The sequence below is a fragment of the Manacus candei genome, unplaced genomic scaffold (assembly GCF_025592945.1).
Source record: "Manacus candei isolate 608988 ecotype Guabito, Panama unplaced genomic scaffold, ASM2559294v1 h1tg000050l, whole genome shotgun sequence".
Classification (NCBI taxonomy): domain Eukaryota; kingdom Metazoa; phylum Chordata; class Aves; order Passeriformes; family Pipridae; genus Manacus; species Manacus candei.
In genome coordinates this window covers 12,994,838-13,014,039 of record NW_026138098.1, presented here as the reverse complement: position 1 = coordinate 13,014,039, position 19,202 = coordinate 12,994,838, and the positions used below count along the sequence as shown (strand labels likewise).

At 42.0% G+C, this 19,202-nt stretch overlaps 1 protein-coding gene across 6 annotated transcripts in view; it reads right to left on the bottom strand.

The window, feature by feature from the left end:
- Positions 1–1,366: 1,366 nt before the first annotated feature.
- The window catches only part of SH3PXD2A (SH3 and PX domains 2A), a 258,461-nt gene continuing 240,625 nt past the window's right edge, over positions 1,367–19,202 (bottom strand). For all 6 annotated transcript variants that reach the window (XM_051800684.1, XM_051800686.1, XM_051800685.1 and 3 more), the window contains 4 exons: positions 18,236–18,570; positions 17,317–17,366; positions 15,109–15,228; positions 1,367–14,981 (listed from right to left, as the gene is read on the bottom strand). In XM_051800684.1, coding sequence (XP_051656644.1) covers positions 13,086–14,981; positions 15,109–15,228; positions 17,317–17,366; positions 18,236–18,570 — 2,401 coding nt within the window. In that variant the 3' untranslated portion in view covers positions 1,367–13,085. The remainder of the gene's footprint in view (positions 14,982–15,108; positions 15,229–17,316; positions 17,367–18,235; positions 18,571–19,202) is intronic.

Here is a 19,202-nt window from a genome sequence, read left to right as displayed (position 1 = left end):
CGACCGCTGCTTCAGGCAGGGCCATCCCCGGGGTGTCCCGGCCGCGGGCTCTGAGTCCATGGAGGGGCGAGGAGGAGGTGGAGGAACATGAGGGAGGATGCTCCGAAAGCGGTCCAGGAGCTGCAGCGCTGGTCCAGCATCGCCACCTGGTGCTCAGTGCCCGGCCCGGCACAGAGCTCCTTCTGAGATCGATTTACTCCTTTTCACAAACATTACAAATATATGTAAGTAGGACCAGAAAAATTTAGTCTTGAGCGCAGCACAACTCTGGTAGGAGCTCTCAGAAAAAAATGGGCAAGAGGGGAGCAATTAACAGTGAGTTACAGAGCACAAGGGGATACATTAGTATATGGTGATTGCACCAGCCCAGAAAAACCCTTTCAAACCCAAGCTGGTTGGCTCACTCGGCACAACGGGAAGAGAGGGCACAGTTCTCAGGCACATTTGCCACTAAGTTTGTACCTTAAAATGCCCAGGACTGTGTGCTGTGTCAAATCTAATTTCTGGCATCCTTCAGAGAGCTGGGGTGCTTGAACAAGACTCCTTGTGCAGCATCCACCTACTTGCCAGCATGGAGAAACATCTCCTATAATCAAGTTGGGAACTGAAGTGCTAAAAAATAACCCCGCTTCTTCTCTACTATTACATACCTTGTTATAACCATCTCCCTTCATTATATCCCCTAATCCACTGCCTTCAGCATCCCCAAGAGACATCCTACATAAGGAGAGGGGATCCATTAGCAGAAACCTCAGTTTTACCTGTCTGCAGCTTTACGCAGGAAAGAACTTCTACTTATTGAGCTATTTGGGCCTCCGACCTTCAAAGCCGAGTAAGAGGAGTCAGCAGTGCCCAGCAACCTTGCAGGATCACACCTTAATATCCCATGTTCAAGCATCGTTTGCTCTGCAGCCTGCACACAGGGGTAAGGGCTCATCCCACTTTGCAGAGCAACCCGTTTATCACAGAACCAAAGGACCACTTTTGTAAAAGTACACTTCTCTTCTTATTTTGGATCTGATGCCATATCCTTCTCCAAAAAAACATCCTGACCGAATGCCTTACAAACTTGCTCAACACAGACAAAAAGTTCTTCGTGTTTGAGGGCTGAGGTGACCAGTCCATTAACTTTGTAGAATAGAAAAGAGACAAAAATACAGCATACAGTAACAACTCAGGGCCTGGGAACAAGACAAGCTCCATTATCCATTTAGCCTAAGCTGAAATTTGCAATTGCACAAACACATAAGTTGTAAGGTATTCTGGGAAAGATAAATTCAGTGGTTTGACAAACACAGGTGGAATCAAAACAGTGCTGAAAAAATTAGAAAAACAAACCCCAAAACAACAAAACAAACCAACTGGATCACAATTAAAAAGGTCAAAAATTTATTTTCCTTAGGGTGTAAGAGGCGATGTAAACAAAATAACAACAAACAAACAAATCACAAGTCAATTCTTACAGTCTGCAAGCATTTGAAGATAGAGTACCCTTTTCCCACCTCCCCCTGAACACTGCAAGCCTGCTCAAATGTTAACAGGCAACAATCCTGGACTCTGAAGGTCCAGTGAGTTTTGCCATGTCCCAAGCTGGGACTAAATTTCTCATGTAAGAAGGACACTGCATGTGTTTTATCAAACACTTCAAAAAAAAATCCAACAAAATATAAATATTACAGACAAAGATTAGATTTAGCACCACCTTTGGTCCAAGCAATCAATGAACTGGGAGATGACAGGTACAGTTTGTTTAGTAAGTCCTTTCTCTGCCTGAGTCTTTGAAAATATTAGAGGTTCACATTGCAAGAAGTTGTAATAACTCTGAGAAAACAGCCCTCAAACTCTGGTAGTCCCTCACAACCCTCCAGGGTCCTGCACACACGGGGAGGGGAGCATCCTGGCTGGGCAGGAGCACACAGCATCAGCAAACATCTCAGAACGCTTGGCAGAGCCCTGTGGGATGTGGCAAACACTGTGCCAAGGGTCTGATCCTGCTTTGGCCCAGCAAAGCTCTGACTTGACGCATGGGTGACAAACAGGAAGGGCAGTGACAGCGTACATCCCGAATTTCCCTTTCCACTAACATTTGCCACCATCCACCACCTAGCAGACTGCAGCACCTGTGTGCTGCCAGGGTGTATGATGGCAGATGCCTGGAAGTAGCTGAAATTGCTTCAGTGCAAGTTATTTCAGCATACCTGGGACATGCAAATTAGGAGTTCTTTTATCAAGTGTCATTTACTCCAAGGCCTTTTTAGGCTCATCTTTTCCAAGATGCACATGCCTATCACAGATGCATGGTTATGAGGAGTTTTTGCAGAGAGGTGTCACTGATCAATTGCTGTGCCACAGCACTAGTGGAGGTCCAGATACAGTCACAAGGACCTGTGACAATCCTAGGAGAGAAATTAAGTTCATAAAGCACCTGGTAGTATTTTATTTTTATTGCAACTCCCTCTTCTACAGATGTCCGGAACTCAAATTGTCTTTTCCTTTCCTGCAGGAGTCTTTGAGCAGTCTTAATTAACCATTATTAAATGCTGCTCAATTCCAAGATAACACCAGTTCTGATAAATGCCTAAAGAGAAATGCTGAGATCTACTTTTAGGCACAGTAATCTGACATTTTTGCTCTGCACCTTCACATGCACAATTTCCCAGGACAATTGGTGTTTCTCATTCCCTGCTGAGAGATCCATACAGAGTTTTTACCTTTACAGACACAATTAAAATTCCCCAAACAAACATTTGTTTTCACTTCACTGCTTCAGAACATGCTGCTCTAGGGAAAAATCCCAAACCTCAATTGCTTTACATTGTTTTGCAGTTCTCCGAGCAGCACTTGGGCATGGCTCAGAGAGGAGGGCAGCTCCCTCTGTGTGCAGTCCCTGTCCCTCACAGGGCACCAACATCCTGACCCAGTCACCCATGCCTTTGGCATGAGGAGACACATGCTGATCCTACAACATAACCATGAGGACAGTTCTGAAACCAGTTCTGGACTGGGCACTACAGTCAAGTAAAATCTGCAAATCTGCATTAAGGGGGAGATAATGCTTTGCACAACATTTCCCCCCCACTACTGTCATATCCAGAGCAAACAAAAACATTGTGTTACAATGATTTCATTAATTCTTGCTGGGACAAAGACACATTACTATTGTCGCAGTCACAGAACCAGGTCCCCAATACCATATGTATCAGCTAAATTCTCACAGGTTCACAGCTGATTAGAGCTAAAGCCTGAGGGACATTTCTACAGGGTTATTTAGCAAAAAGGAGAGCTATGTTTTCCCCACTGATAACACATCTTTTGTGTTGGCCCACAGAAAAGTTGCTCATTTTGTTAACTAGTACTCTAATTTGTATCAGATCTACCATTTACACACAGACTCAGGGACTGGTTTTAAAAAAGATCTTCTGTCTTGTGCCAGTTCGGACAGATTGGGGCATCTAATCCCTCATTAACAATAACTCTTGCCATCAATGGCAAAAGATACTGTTAAGTGTAAAAAAGTGTAATTTTCCTGGAGTTCAGTTTTACTGGGATGACTGAGAAAGGCAAAAATCCTTTTATCATGCACATGATTTCCTTTCCTAGGAAAGCCTCTCAGAGACCCAAGCACATCTGGAGTCTTGCAGGAGCTGTTCATTGTACAAACAGTTTTATCCAAGTGGTCACCATCTTGAGTTCACTAAACAAGAACTGGACAATGCATAACACTACAGTTATTATTTCTGTCTCCAGCTCACATTTGTTATAGGACATTCTGTGAATGTCAAAATACCTGTCAGCTCTCTAAGAATTAATTCATGACCAAAAGCTCTAACATCTACATGATGAACAACATTCACTCCACTACCTTCAGTGGAGTTGGATCAAAAGCCACAAGAAAATATGGTCCAAAGCTGTTGCCACAAAAAAGGGTTTCCCCAGACTCATTTTCTTCCTCTCTTGGCTTAACTTGCAACCCAAAACAAACTAAATGGTCTCCTGCCCATAACTCTCTTAAAAAGACAAAAAAAAAAAAAAGCAGCTCTCAGCTATTCCTTCTCATATTTACTGCAACAGAAACCACATCAACTTCTAGACCTTTTCCCAAGTAGAACAGACAAAATGGTTCCCATATTAAAAACAAACAAAAAAAGACAAAAAAGGTATCACCAACTTGACTACACACACACTAAGACCAGCCACACATTTCTCTATCTCTGGTCACCGACATACTCTCCCAAAATCCCAAGCTCCCACCAGGTACATTCCCACCACCTAACCACTAAAAGATGGAGCTCTACACCAACACAGAAATGACAACAGCATCTAGTATTCAAGGTCACATCAATAACATCAACCACCCAGGAAACCCACTGCAAAACTTCACTTAGACCAGGCCTAGATCCATATTTCTTTTTGGTCAACCACAACTTTGGGACAGCAAACCCTGTAGGAGTTTCCAGTCCAGACATGTGCAATTGCTCTGCTAAACCAGGGGAACACAACAGCTCAAACAGATTTCAGCCTTCATTCAACAACAGGTTTAGGCTTGCAAGAACTGACTACTCACAATTTCCAGAGATAATCTGGGCTACTTAACAGTTCTGGAAACAGCTACAGATGTACACACAGCCAGCTGACCTGCTTTCAACACCCACCTTGAGTTATCTGCATCTCACCTTTAGCCTAAGCAGCAATCAGTCAAACTGCTGGCAGGACTTCTGACATGAAATTTGATATTGAGTCTTAACTGAGGAAGCTCATCTGCATGATTCTCCCCAAACATTGCAAGCAGAGTAACGAGTGTCTGCAACTAAATCTGCAATAACAGATCAGCACTGATGGCATGGGCAAGTTAGCCAGACAGCAGAAATGCACTTACTCTGTACACTATTGACCCCACAATATTCACTTCGGACCCTCGGTACAAAAAAGTCATTGTAATGCTACACTCACTTTGCTTTTGCAATATTCCAGGTTTGAACTTATCACAAGTAATGAGCAAGTCTTTTCAGCAAGCCTATTCATCATGATGCAGAAAAATTCCTCCTAGAGACTGGAAACAATTATAACTTCCCCTCCTCCCTGAAAATTAAAGACAGGAAATAGGGGACAGAAACAAACCGAATCTGCATGCTCTGGGGGACCCAGAGTCAGAACAGAATCTGATATCCCCCCAGTCTATAACCCAAGGGTGACGATGGGATTTTGTTTATTTATTACTTCTTCCCTGGTGACCCAGAAGCAGTTCAAGAACAAGCTCAAACCACAAAAGAACTGTTTGCACAGAGAAAGCTGCCATGTTGCTTACCTTTCAGTCATCAAATACAGAGCCAATGACAGCTCTCATGGGGAATATCTAGAGAAGCCTGAAATATTTATCTAAATATTAAATGTTATATTTTTAAAATTCTTTTACAGTGCCAAGTGATTCTCCCTCCCATCTGTTTTTCTCCTTCACCTAACAGGGACCATGAAAGACAGGTACCATTGTAACCAAGTAACCCTGAGCATCAGGGAAAGGTCACTAAACCCAATGTTTTTCCAGAAGCACCACTAGCACAGGGTTGTTTCACAGACAGCCAACATGGACAGGTCTAGAATAGCCACTCTTGCCCACTCCACCAGCTGAACATTGGTATATGAAACTCTGAGACACAGAAACTGCCTCAACTACAACAAGCATGTAACCCATGTTTGTCTTCCTTTAGTGGATCAGTGGCTTCAGAATAAGATTATCATAGTAAATTATGGAGTGAAAAAACTCAACTTTTCTCAATAATGAAAAATCATAACACAGAGCAGTGATGTATTTAAACTATCTATACAGAGAAAGCACCTGCAGTGTCAGACCAAATAATTTATGGCCTTATTGGAAACATTTTTCCTCATATTTTATCTATCTCTCCCCTGCCAATATAGTTACCTTTAATTTCTTTTCTGATTTCTTTCCAAATTAGCAATATAATTCCCATAATTTTCATTCAACAACAAACAGGAGTCTCAACTCAGGACAGTAGTGGCTTATGCTGACAAGAAAAGGTCTGTAAAACGCCAGTGTGAAGCTTTAAACCAAATTTATTTATAAAAAAAACCAAACACAAAACAAAATTGCACTCTCCGACTAAAAATCAATGCTACCTTGATGCAAGAACAAATGAACAACATTGTTGATGGGACCAGCCCAGCCCTGACAATACAAAATGGGAGAAACTAATTTGTTCTGCCTATGCCTATCATGCCTGCATGCAGCGCGGTGCAGCTTTTGCTCCAGGAATTGCTGCAGAGTCCCTGATGTGAGGGCACCCAAGAAAAAAGATCTCCTCGCTCCACTCTTGGCAATGCATGCACACCCCACAAAACTGACACCCCAAAGCAGAGTTATGGGTGACTCTTTACAGACATCTGTGCTTTGCTCCAAGTTGAGGCTAAGATGGAGGAGGAAAAGCAGCAACAGCAACCTACATCCCAACCCGTAGTCAGCTGACTGGGGGCTTCTGGATCCGGCCTTACATACAGTACTTTATTTGAAAATTACAGACACACACAACAGACATGACTACTGAGCAGCACAGAGGGAGAAAAAGAGAAACACAAGCACTGGGCAGCACTAGCAGAGGCCATCAAACAGTTCAAGTGCGCAGACACATTCCCCATGCATCATCGCATTGGTGGTCCCTGCTTCAAGCAAGCAACTAAAAGCAAATGGAAATAAAATAACTTAGACAAACATATGCTCTCAGCCCATCATGTTGGTACTGCTGGCAGCTATCAAACACTGCACTGGTACACAAAGCACTTTGATGTGTGGCTAAATAGCATCTGAAGTTGACAGAGAAGGAGCCGCTAGTGATGGGAAACCACCAGCAAATAGCAGCAAAGCTCCAGCTGGTTTTAAAAAGCTGCAAGATCTGCAGCACAGTGGATCCATGGCAGGGCAGCACCAAGGCTCAGCAGTCCTGTGCACCCTTCAGAGGTGTAGGAACAGAGTGCGCAGAGCTTGCTTTTGCTGAGAACAGGTCCATGCTGAGCACCCACAAGGGTCTTCTGTCAGTGTAAGTCTACTGATGCTCATGGGTTTCTTGCCAATTTAGACAAGAGCATGTGAAAGAATTAAGTTGGCTCCTCAAAACCAGATTAGTACTTTGTAAAGTAATAGAGGTTTTCCAAAATCGTGTGATTGATACTATTTCAGTACAGCTGCAGAATTCCATTTTCCTGTTTGAATGCAAACATCTCTGGCAATATTAAGGTTTTTTTGACAAACTTGAGAACAGCAGGACAAAAACTAAGCAGAAAACTGAGGTACACTCCCTCTCCAGAGACATGAACTAGAGCCACAGGAGATGTACTTCCCAAAGCTCAGAGAATCAAGTGCTCTGGCTTTCACATTTCTCTTGCACTTTACAGAAACAGTCCAGTTTTTCAAAGGTAGTAGATTTTGCTGCTACCTGGAAAGTCACATTATTTCTGACAGACAGAAGGTCTCCTTCCATTCAAATAGAATTTAAGACAAAACCTCTTTTGAAGAGTGAAGTTTCTGCCCAACTTTATTTAGGACCTAAAAGATCCACCTTTGCAAGCCAAGTAATATGAAATCAATATCCAAATCATCTGTGAAATTCTGCAGGTGAGAATTAACCCAGATAAAATGGGGACTTTTCTTAAGTTAACAATAAGGAAAGAAAAGAAATAAGAACCTGTAAAAATATTTCCATAGCTCTTGCAATAAATACAAGTCATAATACAGTATCAAAATTCGGGACTGCACCAGCAGAATTATTTTCCCTTTTGAATTTATCATCAATTCTGAAGCGCAACAGAGGATGCAACCAGCAGAGACATACCAGAAGACAGTATCATGCATGGATGACATAAAGAGTGTTTCAAGCATAGCTCAGAAGTCCTGTACTGACAAGGATGTCAATGCACATTCTATCCATAATCCTGGCAACATGCTGCATAATCCTTACACTTTCATGAACAGGTGATACTTTATTGTGAAAAGCAGCCATTCCCAAGCCAAACTACCCCAGCTGTCTGTCTCTACCTACCTAAAGGCCCTGTTTTCATCCAGCAGCCCCCTTCCCCTAAGAGTGCATGAATAGAGAATTACAAACATTTCACACTGCACGTTCCACTCCAAGTCCTGGATGAGGGGCCTGTTTATTCTATGAATATTGCACTTATCCACTCATTGGATTTGCTTTTTCTCAAGAATGAAGAGTATTTGGGAAAAAAAATAGAGAAAATAGTAGGATACAACACAGGAAAATATGAGTTATTAACAAGCTAGCTATGAAGATCTAAAATTAAATAGTACTAGTTCTATTCTGTTAATACTAGTAATATGAAAATAATGAATGCTTTATCAAATTCCCTTGTTTTTCATATAAGATAAAAGCAGTAACTTTCTTTTTAACTGAGGAAAGCAATGAATATATATTACAATAAAATATGATTCATTAAGATCTGAAAGTGATGAAAACAATTATATAATGCCTTCGTCAAACTTTATAGCATCATAATGGAAGGAGTCTTTGGGGTGCATATCCACAAGGGCCAAATCCATTTTTTAGCTATACCCATGCAGATGTAAAATTCCATTTTGAAGAGTTTAGCTGCAAGGCAATTTCAATCTCTCTATTGTGTATTTACTATTATTGTATACATTGATTTAAAAACTTCCTGTTGACACATCAGTTAAATATCCCGACACGTGCCCATCATCCTTTTATCTTGAAAAGTTTGGCTTGCAAAGGACTGGTACATATGACTACACTCACCCATTGCACAGTGTGACAGCTAAAACAATGAATAGGAATTGCCTCCCACAGGGAAGGACTCCTAACAAAAATACATGACTCTTGGTGTTACAAGAAAGTGTTTTGAAAGGGAAGACAAGGGAAACCAGCAATTAAACTTTTCAGGCATTATATAAACCTCAATAACGAACTCAGAAGTGCTCATTATTATTAAAGTTGCAGTATACAGCAAGACACAATTTTCACATTCTTTAATTTTGTTCTCTGGCATTGGAGTTTGGAATTTCTGCTGGTCCAAATTTAAGACTCTTTGGAAAGCATGGAGAGTGGCTGAGAGCAAGACTGCGAGAGCAGCCACCTCTCCACCCAGAGGAGGGCCCCCTTCACCTGCAAATGGCTTTGCTCAAGCCCTGCAGAGCTCTTCCTCTTAACAATCTGGTTGAGGAATAAATCAGAAAGAGAAATTTAAACAGTACTATTGATTTCTGCATTGAGTGTTCACTGAGGTGTACATTACATTTAAATATTGCTCTTGATCCAGTGTCAGTTCTGACAAATTTAGTACATAAAAGGCGACATCAACATTTTTAGAAAAGAACTAAAACACTTCTAGCACTACACTGTCCTCTGAGCACCCTGCCACATTTTCCTGCCCTGCAGTCAGCCTTTCTAATGTAGCTTAAGGCCTTTCCCTCTGTTTCACAGCTAACAGTGTGAAGGGTATTTCAGGTATAAGTAGAACTGACCAAAATTAGCTGCTCACCAATGGAAAAAATTATTTTCCTGATATCTCTCAGTTGAAAGGATCAAAAAAAGAGATCAGTGAGAGATGCTATGAAAATGGTAAAATGGGAGGGGGAAAAACTGCATTTAGGGGTATTTGCTTTCAAAGTGCCCTTTTAAACACAAGCAGCCAAAGAGCCACCACGTAAAGGGAAGCTCAAACTGAAACTTTCCACCAGGCTGGAAGCCAGCGTGCTAGGTGGCCCACATTCATTTCTAGCATCAAGTAGGTCATTTGCACTCCATCCTTTTTGCTGGTACAGGTGAGGACAGAGGGAGAGGGAGGCCATGACTGTGGCTTTGCAGCCCATCTACAGGTTCTGGTCCCTCCTCAGAGGGCCACGAAGCCTCTGAGATGGGATAAAGGAGCAATTGAGCCATAGGGCACTGAGCTGCTGTTTGAAAGAACCCTGGCAGTACTGCAGGCACCCTTATTCTGTGTCACCCTACACTGCTTGGAGCTCTGCAAACCATCTCCCTGCAAAAGCCAGAGCTGGAGAAGTGAGTCAGCAGGATGGAATGGGAGCCGTGGAACAGACTGATGTCTGTGACAGAGCTGTCACAGGCAGATCCTGAAGCCCTTGAACCTGAGCCTCACAGTAAACTCACATCCACTGGGGACCAGCCTCATGCAAGGCACATAGCAGCCAGGCACTGGAACTGTCTGCCAAAACCAGCTTTGACTCCCCAAACACTGCAAGGACTCCTGCAGTTCAGAGGTGCCCTGGGTTCGGTTTTACTGGATGCAAAAGCGAATATTTACAGTAGCCCAGGCTCTCCTGCCTGCATGCTGCTCTCCTCTCCCTGGGTAGGGGCCACACTGTACTCAGAGAATTCAGTGGCTCAATGCAGAAGATCTGGGAGCTGTGCTTTATATCCCCCCAAAGAGATGACCTAGTGGGAATGTCTTTAAACAAAACTTTAGAATATTTTAAAAAATAAGTTAATTCTTAATAAATATGTACTTCAAGAAAATGATAATTATATACTGCACCTTTAAATAATGCACTTAGTTCTCTGCATTGGCTTCCATTTTGGTTTCTTTTATTGTTAAAGTGCATTAATTCAAAATAATGAACCACTTCCGCATCATTATTGTTAAAATAAATCATAACATTAATATGAATCACTAAGTCACTACTATTAGTACTGCAATCTAGCAGATAACTCTATGTATTGCTCTATTTAATACTGTCCAGCAGAAGAATATAATACTTCTATTATAATCTCACAACAGCTCCAGCAGTCTTTTATGGCTGCTACCATATTACTACAACTAAAAATGGGGAGAAGTATGGGAGACAGGGCCACAATGTCTCAGATACACATCCAGTAGGATGCAGCTAACTGGATATACGTTTATGTATCATATGGTAAGACATCGAGGTACAAAGAGGACCCTGCACACTGTGATATGAGCTGTTGTGCAGTTACACCTCCTTCTCCTGCCACCACAATGTAAAGGGATCCCAAACAAACAGCCTCCCCTCCCCACTTGCATGCGGAGAGCTGCTCAAACCACAGCACTGTTTGTAGCCAGTTGTGGCACCTGGATGTTGCTTCAGCTACCAAAAGGACATCAGTCACATTAGCTGTAGGCAACTCTCTAAATGATACCACGGAAATTAATAAACCCCCCAAAACAACACCCCCACCCCCCCCCAAAAAAAAATAAAAAAGAAGAAAAAAGGGAAAAATTAGGAAAAAAAGACAAGAACAACATATAAATTGCCTAATTTCTTTCTTTTTTTTTTTTGGCAGTGAAACATCCCCAGTAACATGATATTTTTGTGCTATTTTACTCAGCCCCTTGATCCCAGTTATTTTGAAGCCTTTATAACCTTTAACTTCTGAGCCAAATCAATACGAAACTGGTGGAAAAAGAGCACATGTAATTTTTTGTGTAAAGCAGTAGTGAAATGGTCTGCCCCTCCCCCTTAAAACAGATTTACAAGGCTGCCTATTATTTAAAGGAACTAGATATTGATCTTGAGTGATTAACAAGGCTGTACAAAAAAAGAAAAAGCATGACTTCCTTAAGTACAGTAGGGATTCAGTCAATTATGTTTACAGTACGAGGCTACCTCTAAAATAACTCCATATTCCTAGCCTTTTCCAATGGACAGCTCTTCCATTTCCCACATCCGTGTGCCACGTTTCAAAGCATGAGTTAAGTAAGGCAAACAGAACTGGAACTAGAGGAGGCAGCTTCCTGATTAGATGCATTGTAGATCTAATTGCTTTGATATTAAATCTCTGAGCCTGAGGAGCCCAGGCACACTTTCCAGTACAAATGTACTTTTTGGATTCAAGTGGGAACAGAAACACATATTTGGCTCCTACTTCAGTTTTAAGTCTCTTCTGGTAAAACCAGACACACACACACATACACACACACAGAGAAAATAAAGTAAACCCAGAATGCACAGAAAAGACAAAAACAAAACACAAAAACAATTCCCCAAAAATATACAAATTAAGGATGTGCAGACTGAGTTTGATGGCTTTTTTTTTTCCCTACTCACTGTAAACACTGATGTTGCAGAAGGTTACAGATATTTCTCACTAATACCCTGGTGGGCCCTGCCAGCAGTCAGCACCCTTGGATTCGGACGAGAGGGCAAAACAGGAATTAACACATTTGACAGGTTTGTCTTCAGTGTCCTAAGGGACTATTGTACACTTTGATATTATGACAAGTTTTGAGAAACCCAACTCTGGGAAGAGAATCAACCAGGATCACCTGGCGGGAGTCAGGCACAGAACTAAACATGGAGCCTACAAAGTAATCAATGTGCTTAAGCATGGGGTTTGTAGGTTTGTTTTTACAAGCACCAGTAGGCATCACTGCCCTAGAACACCTGAAATCCCAACTCAAAGAACAAGACAGAACAAAAGGAAACAAAAAGCCCCCAACCCACATCACTTGGTTGCCTTTTCTGGTGAGTTAGCAGTAACAACACTGAAGTCAGAGACCAAATCTCTCAGCTGTGAAAAGGCTCCAACTCTGGACCTACCAACTGTTTAGTAAAAAAAAAAAAAGAAAAAAAAAGTGAGCATCTCCAAAGGATTAGAGTCCCTCTGTTTCAGAAACTTTCATTTGCTTCTCACTGTAAGTTGTGGAAAAGCATTCAAAATTCTTGGGTATTCCACATATGGACAAGAATGAGGAGAAAGGGAGCCAAGATTGTGAAACAGAGTTTGGCACAGAACTCCCCAAGTAGATACATGTGTTTTTCTCTCTCACAAAAGGCACACATTTGGTTTCCTATCAATAATGGGAAGGATGGGATGTCATACCCTGTTACACATACAAGATTATTAACAACTTCACAAAAAGGCATTTGACTATGCTGCATCTTCCTCATAGTTGCTTACATGTAAACCCCACAAACCTCTCCAGAACATGGCAGATTTGTCCTCAGTATAGACTCCTTTGTACAAACTGGAGCACAGGGAAACGTCTTTTTGTGTAGCAATTGTTTTTTCCACATGTACACAGCAGGAACAGTATAAATTAGGGAGGTTAAAGATATTGCAATATTAGTTCTTTTTTTCCAAATAATTTGAGGGCACCCAGCCTTTGAATGGCTTCACACCATTCATGATCTGGCAGTACCACCAGCCATTTGGGTTCCTTTCGAGGACCTCCATGCAGACACCTTCCTGAAACCCCGCAGTCTCCTCATCTCCTTCATAGTCTGCAATGGAAACATAGATGTCCTTGAGATTGTTGTGGATAAACTGGGACTTCTCAATGGGTTTTGGCCTGACTGTGGACACAGGGATCCCATTCCTCTGCATAGGGAGGCTGGAGGTGGTCTCAGAGCTCTGTGTACCCAGTTGCTCAGGTTGCTTTCCCTTTGTGTCACCAGGCTGTGACCATGCATTGCTGAAGGAGGAATTCCGACGGACGGCCCTAAGTTGGTCTGTAGCTGTTAAAGACTCATTTCTGCGCAAGGAGCATGACAGGTTGTTATCCTTTGGTGGCGGAGACACAAACACTGACTGTGGACGGACAGCAAGCTGCCTCACACCATTCCTCATTTTAACTGGCCCTGATGCTTTTGAAAAGCCACCGGGAGGTTTGCTTGGGATGGGTGGTGTTGCACGTTTGCTCTGGTTGATGGTGTTCAAAGCCTGAACCCTCTTCTCTATCTTCTCCAAACTGTTTGACTTGTTTTCATTTTTCCTGTTCCTGGCAAACGAGGAATCAGCGTCTGCTGATGTGGTTTCTCGTTGGTTATCAGGGAGAGCCAAATAATGGGAAGGAGCCCAGCCTTCCATGTCTCCGTACTTCAGGTACCACCATCCACTGGCTTGCTTTTCCAGCACTTCCACTTCTACTCCGGCTGGGAAGCAAATTTCAGAATCCTGTACCTTTTGGTATGAGTCAGTGGTCACATAGAAACATCTGGAATCATTTTCTTGCTCAGTTTTGACTGTATGGCTGGAGCAGAAAATGCCACGGGAAGGAGCTGTGATGAGATCAGCTGAGCCTCTCCTAACAGGGTCATCTTGGTTCTCAGAAGCTGTGCGTGGGGGGCTTGCAGACTCTTCACTTCTTGAACCTTTAAGTCCACCTCTGAGCTGCCCGGTTGGCCTCAACTGACGCCTTAAAGTGCTAATATCCATCTTTTCTTGGCTCTGAGAATCTGCCTTGTTCAGAAAGGGTTTGGGCCTAACAATTGGCTTTGCTCTAATGGAAGGACTCTGCTCAGGCTCCTTCTTCATGCCCGTTCTTGACATGCTACGTAAGCCAACGTCTGAAGCTGACCTTGGTTTTGTCTCCTCGCTCCTGGAATAGTGACATTTTCCAAGATCGGGCTGGATGTTTTTGTCTGTCTTGAGCTTCATGAGCGATGATTTAGGAGAGCTGGAACATGGAGAATTCCTTTGGATCAAGGACAGAGAGGAGCTTTTCTGAGAATCGGAATCTCCACTGGATTCCTTATTGGACAAAGCATCTTCCACGTAACGTCTGAATCCCTCGTTCTCATAGATGGTCTCTTCTTCATGAGTAGCTTCTTCTGAAGACTCTTCTACTTTGAACTTTGCTTTCTGAAGTGATGATACAGGTGAGGGCTTGAGGGGCTGAAACAGTCGTTTTTCAGGAGTGCCCTCTTCATGATGACTTTCACTCACTTCACACTCCGAGTCAAAGCCAAAAGCAGGCACATCATACTCGGGTTCTTCATATTTCAGCTTGTGGGGAGATTCCTGGGTATCTCCTGAAGAAACTGCTCCAGGAGTTGTTCCTTCTTCAGAGTCTTTTGGTTTACTGGGAGGTGCTGGGGGAGGAACCTTTGGGCGGGTTAAAGTACTGGTTCTTCTGTTTAAATTCGGCTTCTTCCTCTTGTCAATGTAAGATGCTGGAGCCCATCCTTCCTTCTCTCCAATCTGCACATACCACCAGCCACCAGAATTCTTTTCTATAACCTAAGAGGTGACAAAGAACATGTTACTTAGACAAAAATCTCAACCAATTGCTGTGGAAACTCCTCCTCTTTCAATCCAGTCCCCTGCAATAGCCAAATATTATAATTTTTCCACTGTTAAGGCTCACCTCTGCTTTTTGTCCTCCACGAAAGCTTATGCCATCAGAGATACATGACTGGAACTCTGCAATGGTGTAATATTCCACTTCCACAGAGGGTGGCTCTGGTGGCTTGGGTAACTGAAAACCCTAGGGCAAATAGGACATTTTGTTCAATTAAACCAAAGAAACAGTAAGCTGAACAGCAGTATGAAAATAATTGCCTTTATTCACTAAAATTCTCCCTTCTTCCTGTGCTACTTCCTAATTATAACTTCCCAGTTCTCCAGAGCAGAAGCTGATGTATTGATATGGGCCACAAGAGAGAAGCTGTTCAACATATGCACTGTTCATGCCACTTTCACCAGCTATTAAAACTGTGATAATCTTCACCTGAATAGTAAAACATTTTACTCATGGGCCATAAAGTGTGAGCAACCATTCCACTCACAGTAACAGCAGCTCTTTTATCTGAGATTTTTGTCCAGAAAGACTCAGCTCTGGATAACTTGCACAGCTGCAGAAAACTGCATTGCAACAGGCTGCTAATAGATTCTGCCTATCATTAAATGTAATCCCAATAAATTATTGCTCTTAATCTGCTGCTGGATTTTTAAACAATCTGAATTAGTCAGTGATATGAGCTAATGGACACCTATTGTATCAAGAAACAAGGATAATATCATAGACCCCTATGAAGAGCTTTGCTCAGCTAGAGTGCTAGAAGAAGGGAAGGACTCTACTATAGAATCCAGTTCTTCCCTGTTACAGACCCAGAACCTCTGTTCAATCCCAACACATAGAGGCTCATAAAGGCTCTATGAGAAGTGGGACATTGCTATTTACAGCCATTCTGGCAGCATACCAGACTCTAAAAGCTTTTACATTAAGCTGTTACATTTTAGAGTTTGCTACAATTATTTTTAAGGTGATAAACGGGATAAAAGTCCTTTCAGTAATTTCAATATTGAAAGCTTTTCAGTGCATAGGGCTCATCTACAGGACAACTAGATGATGGTGAAGCTTCACAGCTTCTACACTTCACTGCTTGGAGTTCTATGAAAGAACTGCAGTTGTGTCAGGATCTCCTGACCACAGGTCAGAGCATCCACAGACACAGGATTGCCAAAGACACAAAATAATCCTAAAATGTTAACTGGAGAACGGCGAGCTGCATACTGTGCTTTATTCTCATGCTCCTCCATTTCTAAGATACCCTTGTAACTAACAGTTGATGTTTCATCACGCACAGCATGTAGCATTTCTCAGAGAATGCATCTCTGCACCTTAGGAACCGTGTCTAACAATGTTATAATTGGATGTTTCTGCACTATAAATGCTGAAATACAGCAGAAGCACACTATAATAAAATGCCTTCAGATAATAGGATGGTTTGGATTAAATGAAGATAATTGGAAACAGCAGATATGTTCAGAGTTTCACATATAATATCACTGTTACTTTTAGCATGGGATTAAGTGTTGTAGTCTCACCAAAACAAATCTAATTGAAAATAATGCAAAGAAAAATAGGAAGAAAATGCTAATATGCTATTCATCTAGTTTAAGAAGCAGTTGAGATGACACAAATTACAAGTCACATACTGCTCATAAAGGGTACAGCAAAGATTAAACACTGCCTAGATAAACAAGCTATTAGCATGACTTTTGTGCAAATACACTGAGTAGCTCCTATCTGAAGATGACAGTTCTAATCTCCAATTAGTACAAACTTCCAGAATTCCACTTGGAGGATAAGAAATCATAGGAGGTCTCATTACTATAGCATACATCCTTCCATAAGATTCCAAGCACTTTAAACACACACAAGAGTGAATCTTAGCCACCTCAAAGATGGCAGCCATGGGAAGAGGGGGATACATTCCCAGTTGCTTAAGACAAGAAAATGTCAAAAAAATCAGTCCGGACCAAAGACACTAGGAGGAACTTAAAACCTTCTGAGTCAGCCAAACAAGCTTTAATGCCCATGTACAGAACATGAGCCTTAGTAAGTTCTCCCTTCAGATCTGATTATTTGGGGCAGCATTTTGAATAACAGAAATCCCCAATCAACATTTTGATGTCCAGGGTTTTGCTCAATACTTAAACAATTAAATGAACAGGCATGCAAATAAGGGATCTCTCAGATACCCCCCACACCCTGTAGAGATGCAGAAAGTCTCACAAAGCACCCAGACACATACCCCACTGCTAACATATACCATAAACCAATACAAACCAGACTGGATTCTCTTCGTGGGGGCGGTCTCGTTCTTAGATTTGGAGAACCTGAGCAGGAAAGGGCAAAAAGGAGAGTTTATTTAGCTTTGAAAGTACTGCTAAGCACATTTTCCAGCAGCTCTCTGCTGTTACACAGTTTGAGAATATTAGAAGTCAGTATTTGCAATATTTAAGGCATCTCTATGAAACAAGATAGGAAACTATGAGGGTATATTAGAAATACCAGGGTAGCTTAGCTATTCATCTCAGCTAAGCCAGTAAATTTACGGGGAAATCACTGCCAGAAAGTAGTGGATTGTATTTTCTGCTGGAACTGACCAGCTCCATTGGACACTGGCCAGCAAAGAACTGGCTTAATACCTAGTTTTCGCCCCCAGCAGTAAAAATAATCCAGTAAATTAATAACACTCACACTGTCCTCTATCATAGTATTTAGCCATTCCTTGCACAGACTAGTGTCAGCATCTGCATTTTGCAGATGAAGTAGTAAAAACATTATAGCAACTTGCCCCCAGAAAAACAGCAGAACAAATACAAGAGAAGACACAGGTTGTTTCCTTGACTTGAATACACCATCACATCATCTGCATTTCTGGGGCAGGAGCACATTTTAGAGTGTTCAAAAGGAACAAAAAGTCTTCTCTGGGAAAAAATAACAAAGTAAACACAAGTAGGGTAAGTTAAAGAGCCACCATCCAGCCCTTGTATAAAATGAAGTCAAATTTTATCGCTACAATTGAAGGACCACATTCTGGAGTCCCTGTAGATAGATCTATAGACAGTGCAAAGGTCTGCTTGTGTGGACTTGGCTATAAGGCCAGGACATGTGGGACCTTAGCAGGCAATGCCAGTCCTGAAAGGTAGAGAATAAAATTGATTGCAAGCCCGTGAAAACCCAGACTACTTTTCTGCCTTACTTATTTGAGCTCTTTGTGGTGCTATCCTTGCTATGGCTGGGGATCCCTGGGCCAGTCTGGAAACCTGCTTGTCTGAGGTCATCATGGCATTGCCATTAGAGTCATTGCACAGGATGGGCAAACTGATTTCCTTCTTGGTGATATGTGTTTCTGCAGTCTCATTTTCTACTTGAGCTTCCTTGTCAGTGGATGATTTCTTGTTCAGCAGGTTACTGATCTCCATGATATTTCCTATGATTTCCACTGGCCCAGTTAAGTTCTTTTTTCTAGATGGAAGATCATCTTTAGCCTTCTTCAGATATGAAGCTGGGGCCCAGCCCTCTTTGCCTAGATACCTGCAGATGCAAAAGGAAACATCACCACATCAAACACAGCCTTCTGACGCATTTCAGGTAGAACAGCTAAAGCAAAAGTGATGGATGATAAACAAAATTTGCAGTTCTCAAATAAGATTTTCGTGGTCTCTATTAATTTATTACCTATTGATTGGACATGTCAAAGTCAGCTGAGCTAGTAGTGAACTGTGGAGTTAAAAGCCACTAATCACACTAAGGAAGGAGTCTTTCTGGACAAGAAATACAGTTACTCACAAGGTAAAGTCCTTCACCAGTTTGTTTTATGCCCCCCCCCCTTTGACAAGACTAAGTAAACTCAGTATTTTCCCATACTGCAAAAAAGCAAACTAGTGAGTAAAATATTTTAATAGTTTTTATACTTCCTAATAGCAACTCAAAATGGAAAAGGCTAAAATAGGGTGTACAGAGCCCAGTAGAGAGACTTGGTGCCTGCAGTTTATAAGACCCTTGTGCAAGCCTCCCTCCTTGCAATTATAATGGACACTGCCCCTCTTTCCATAACTCCCTGTTCTGTATGACCAGCTTTCTCTTATGGAGAACATGGGACCCTTAAAGTACTATAGCTTCTTCTAGCACTGCAAGATCAAGAAACAATTTGACTAAGGGAAAAA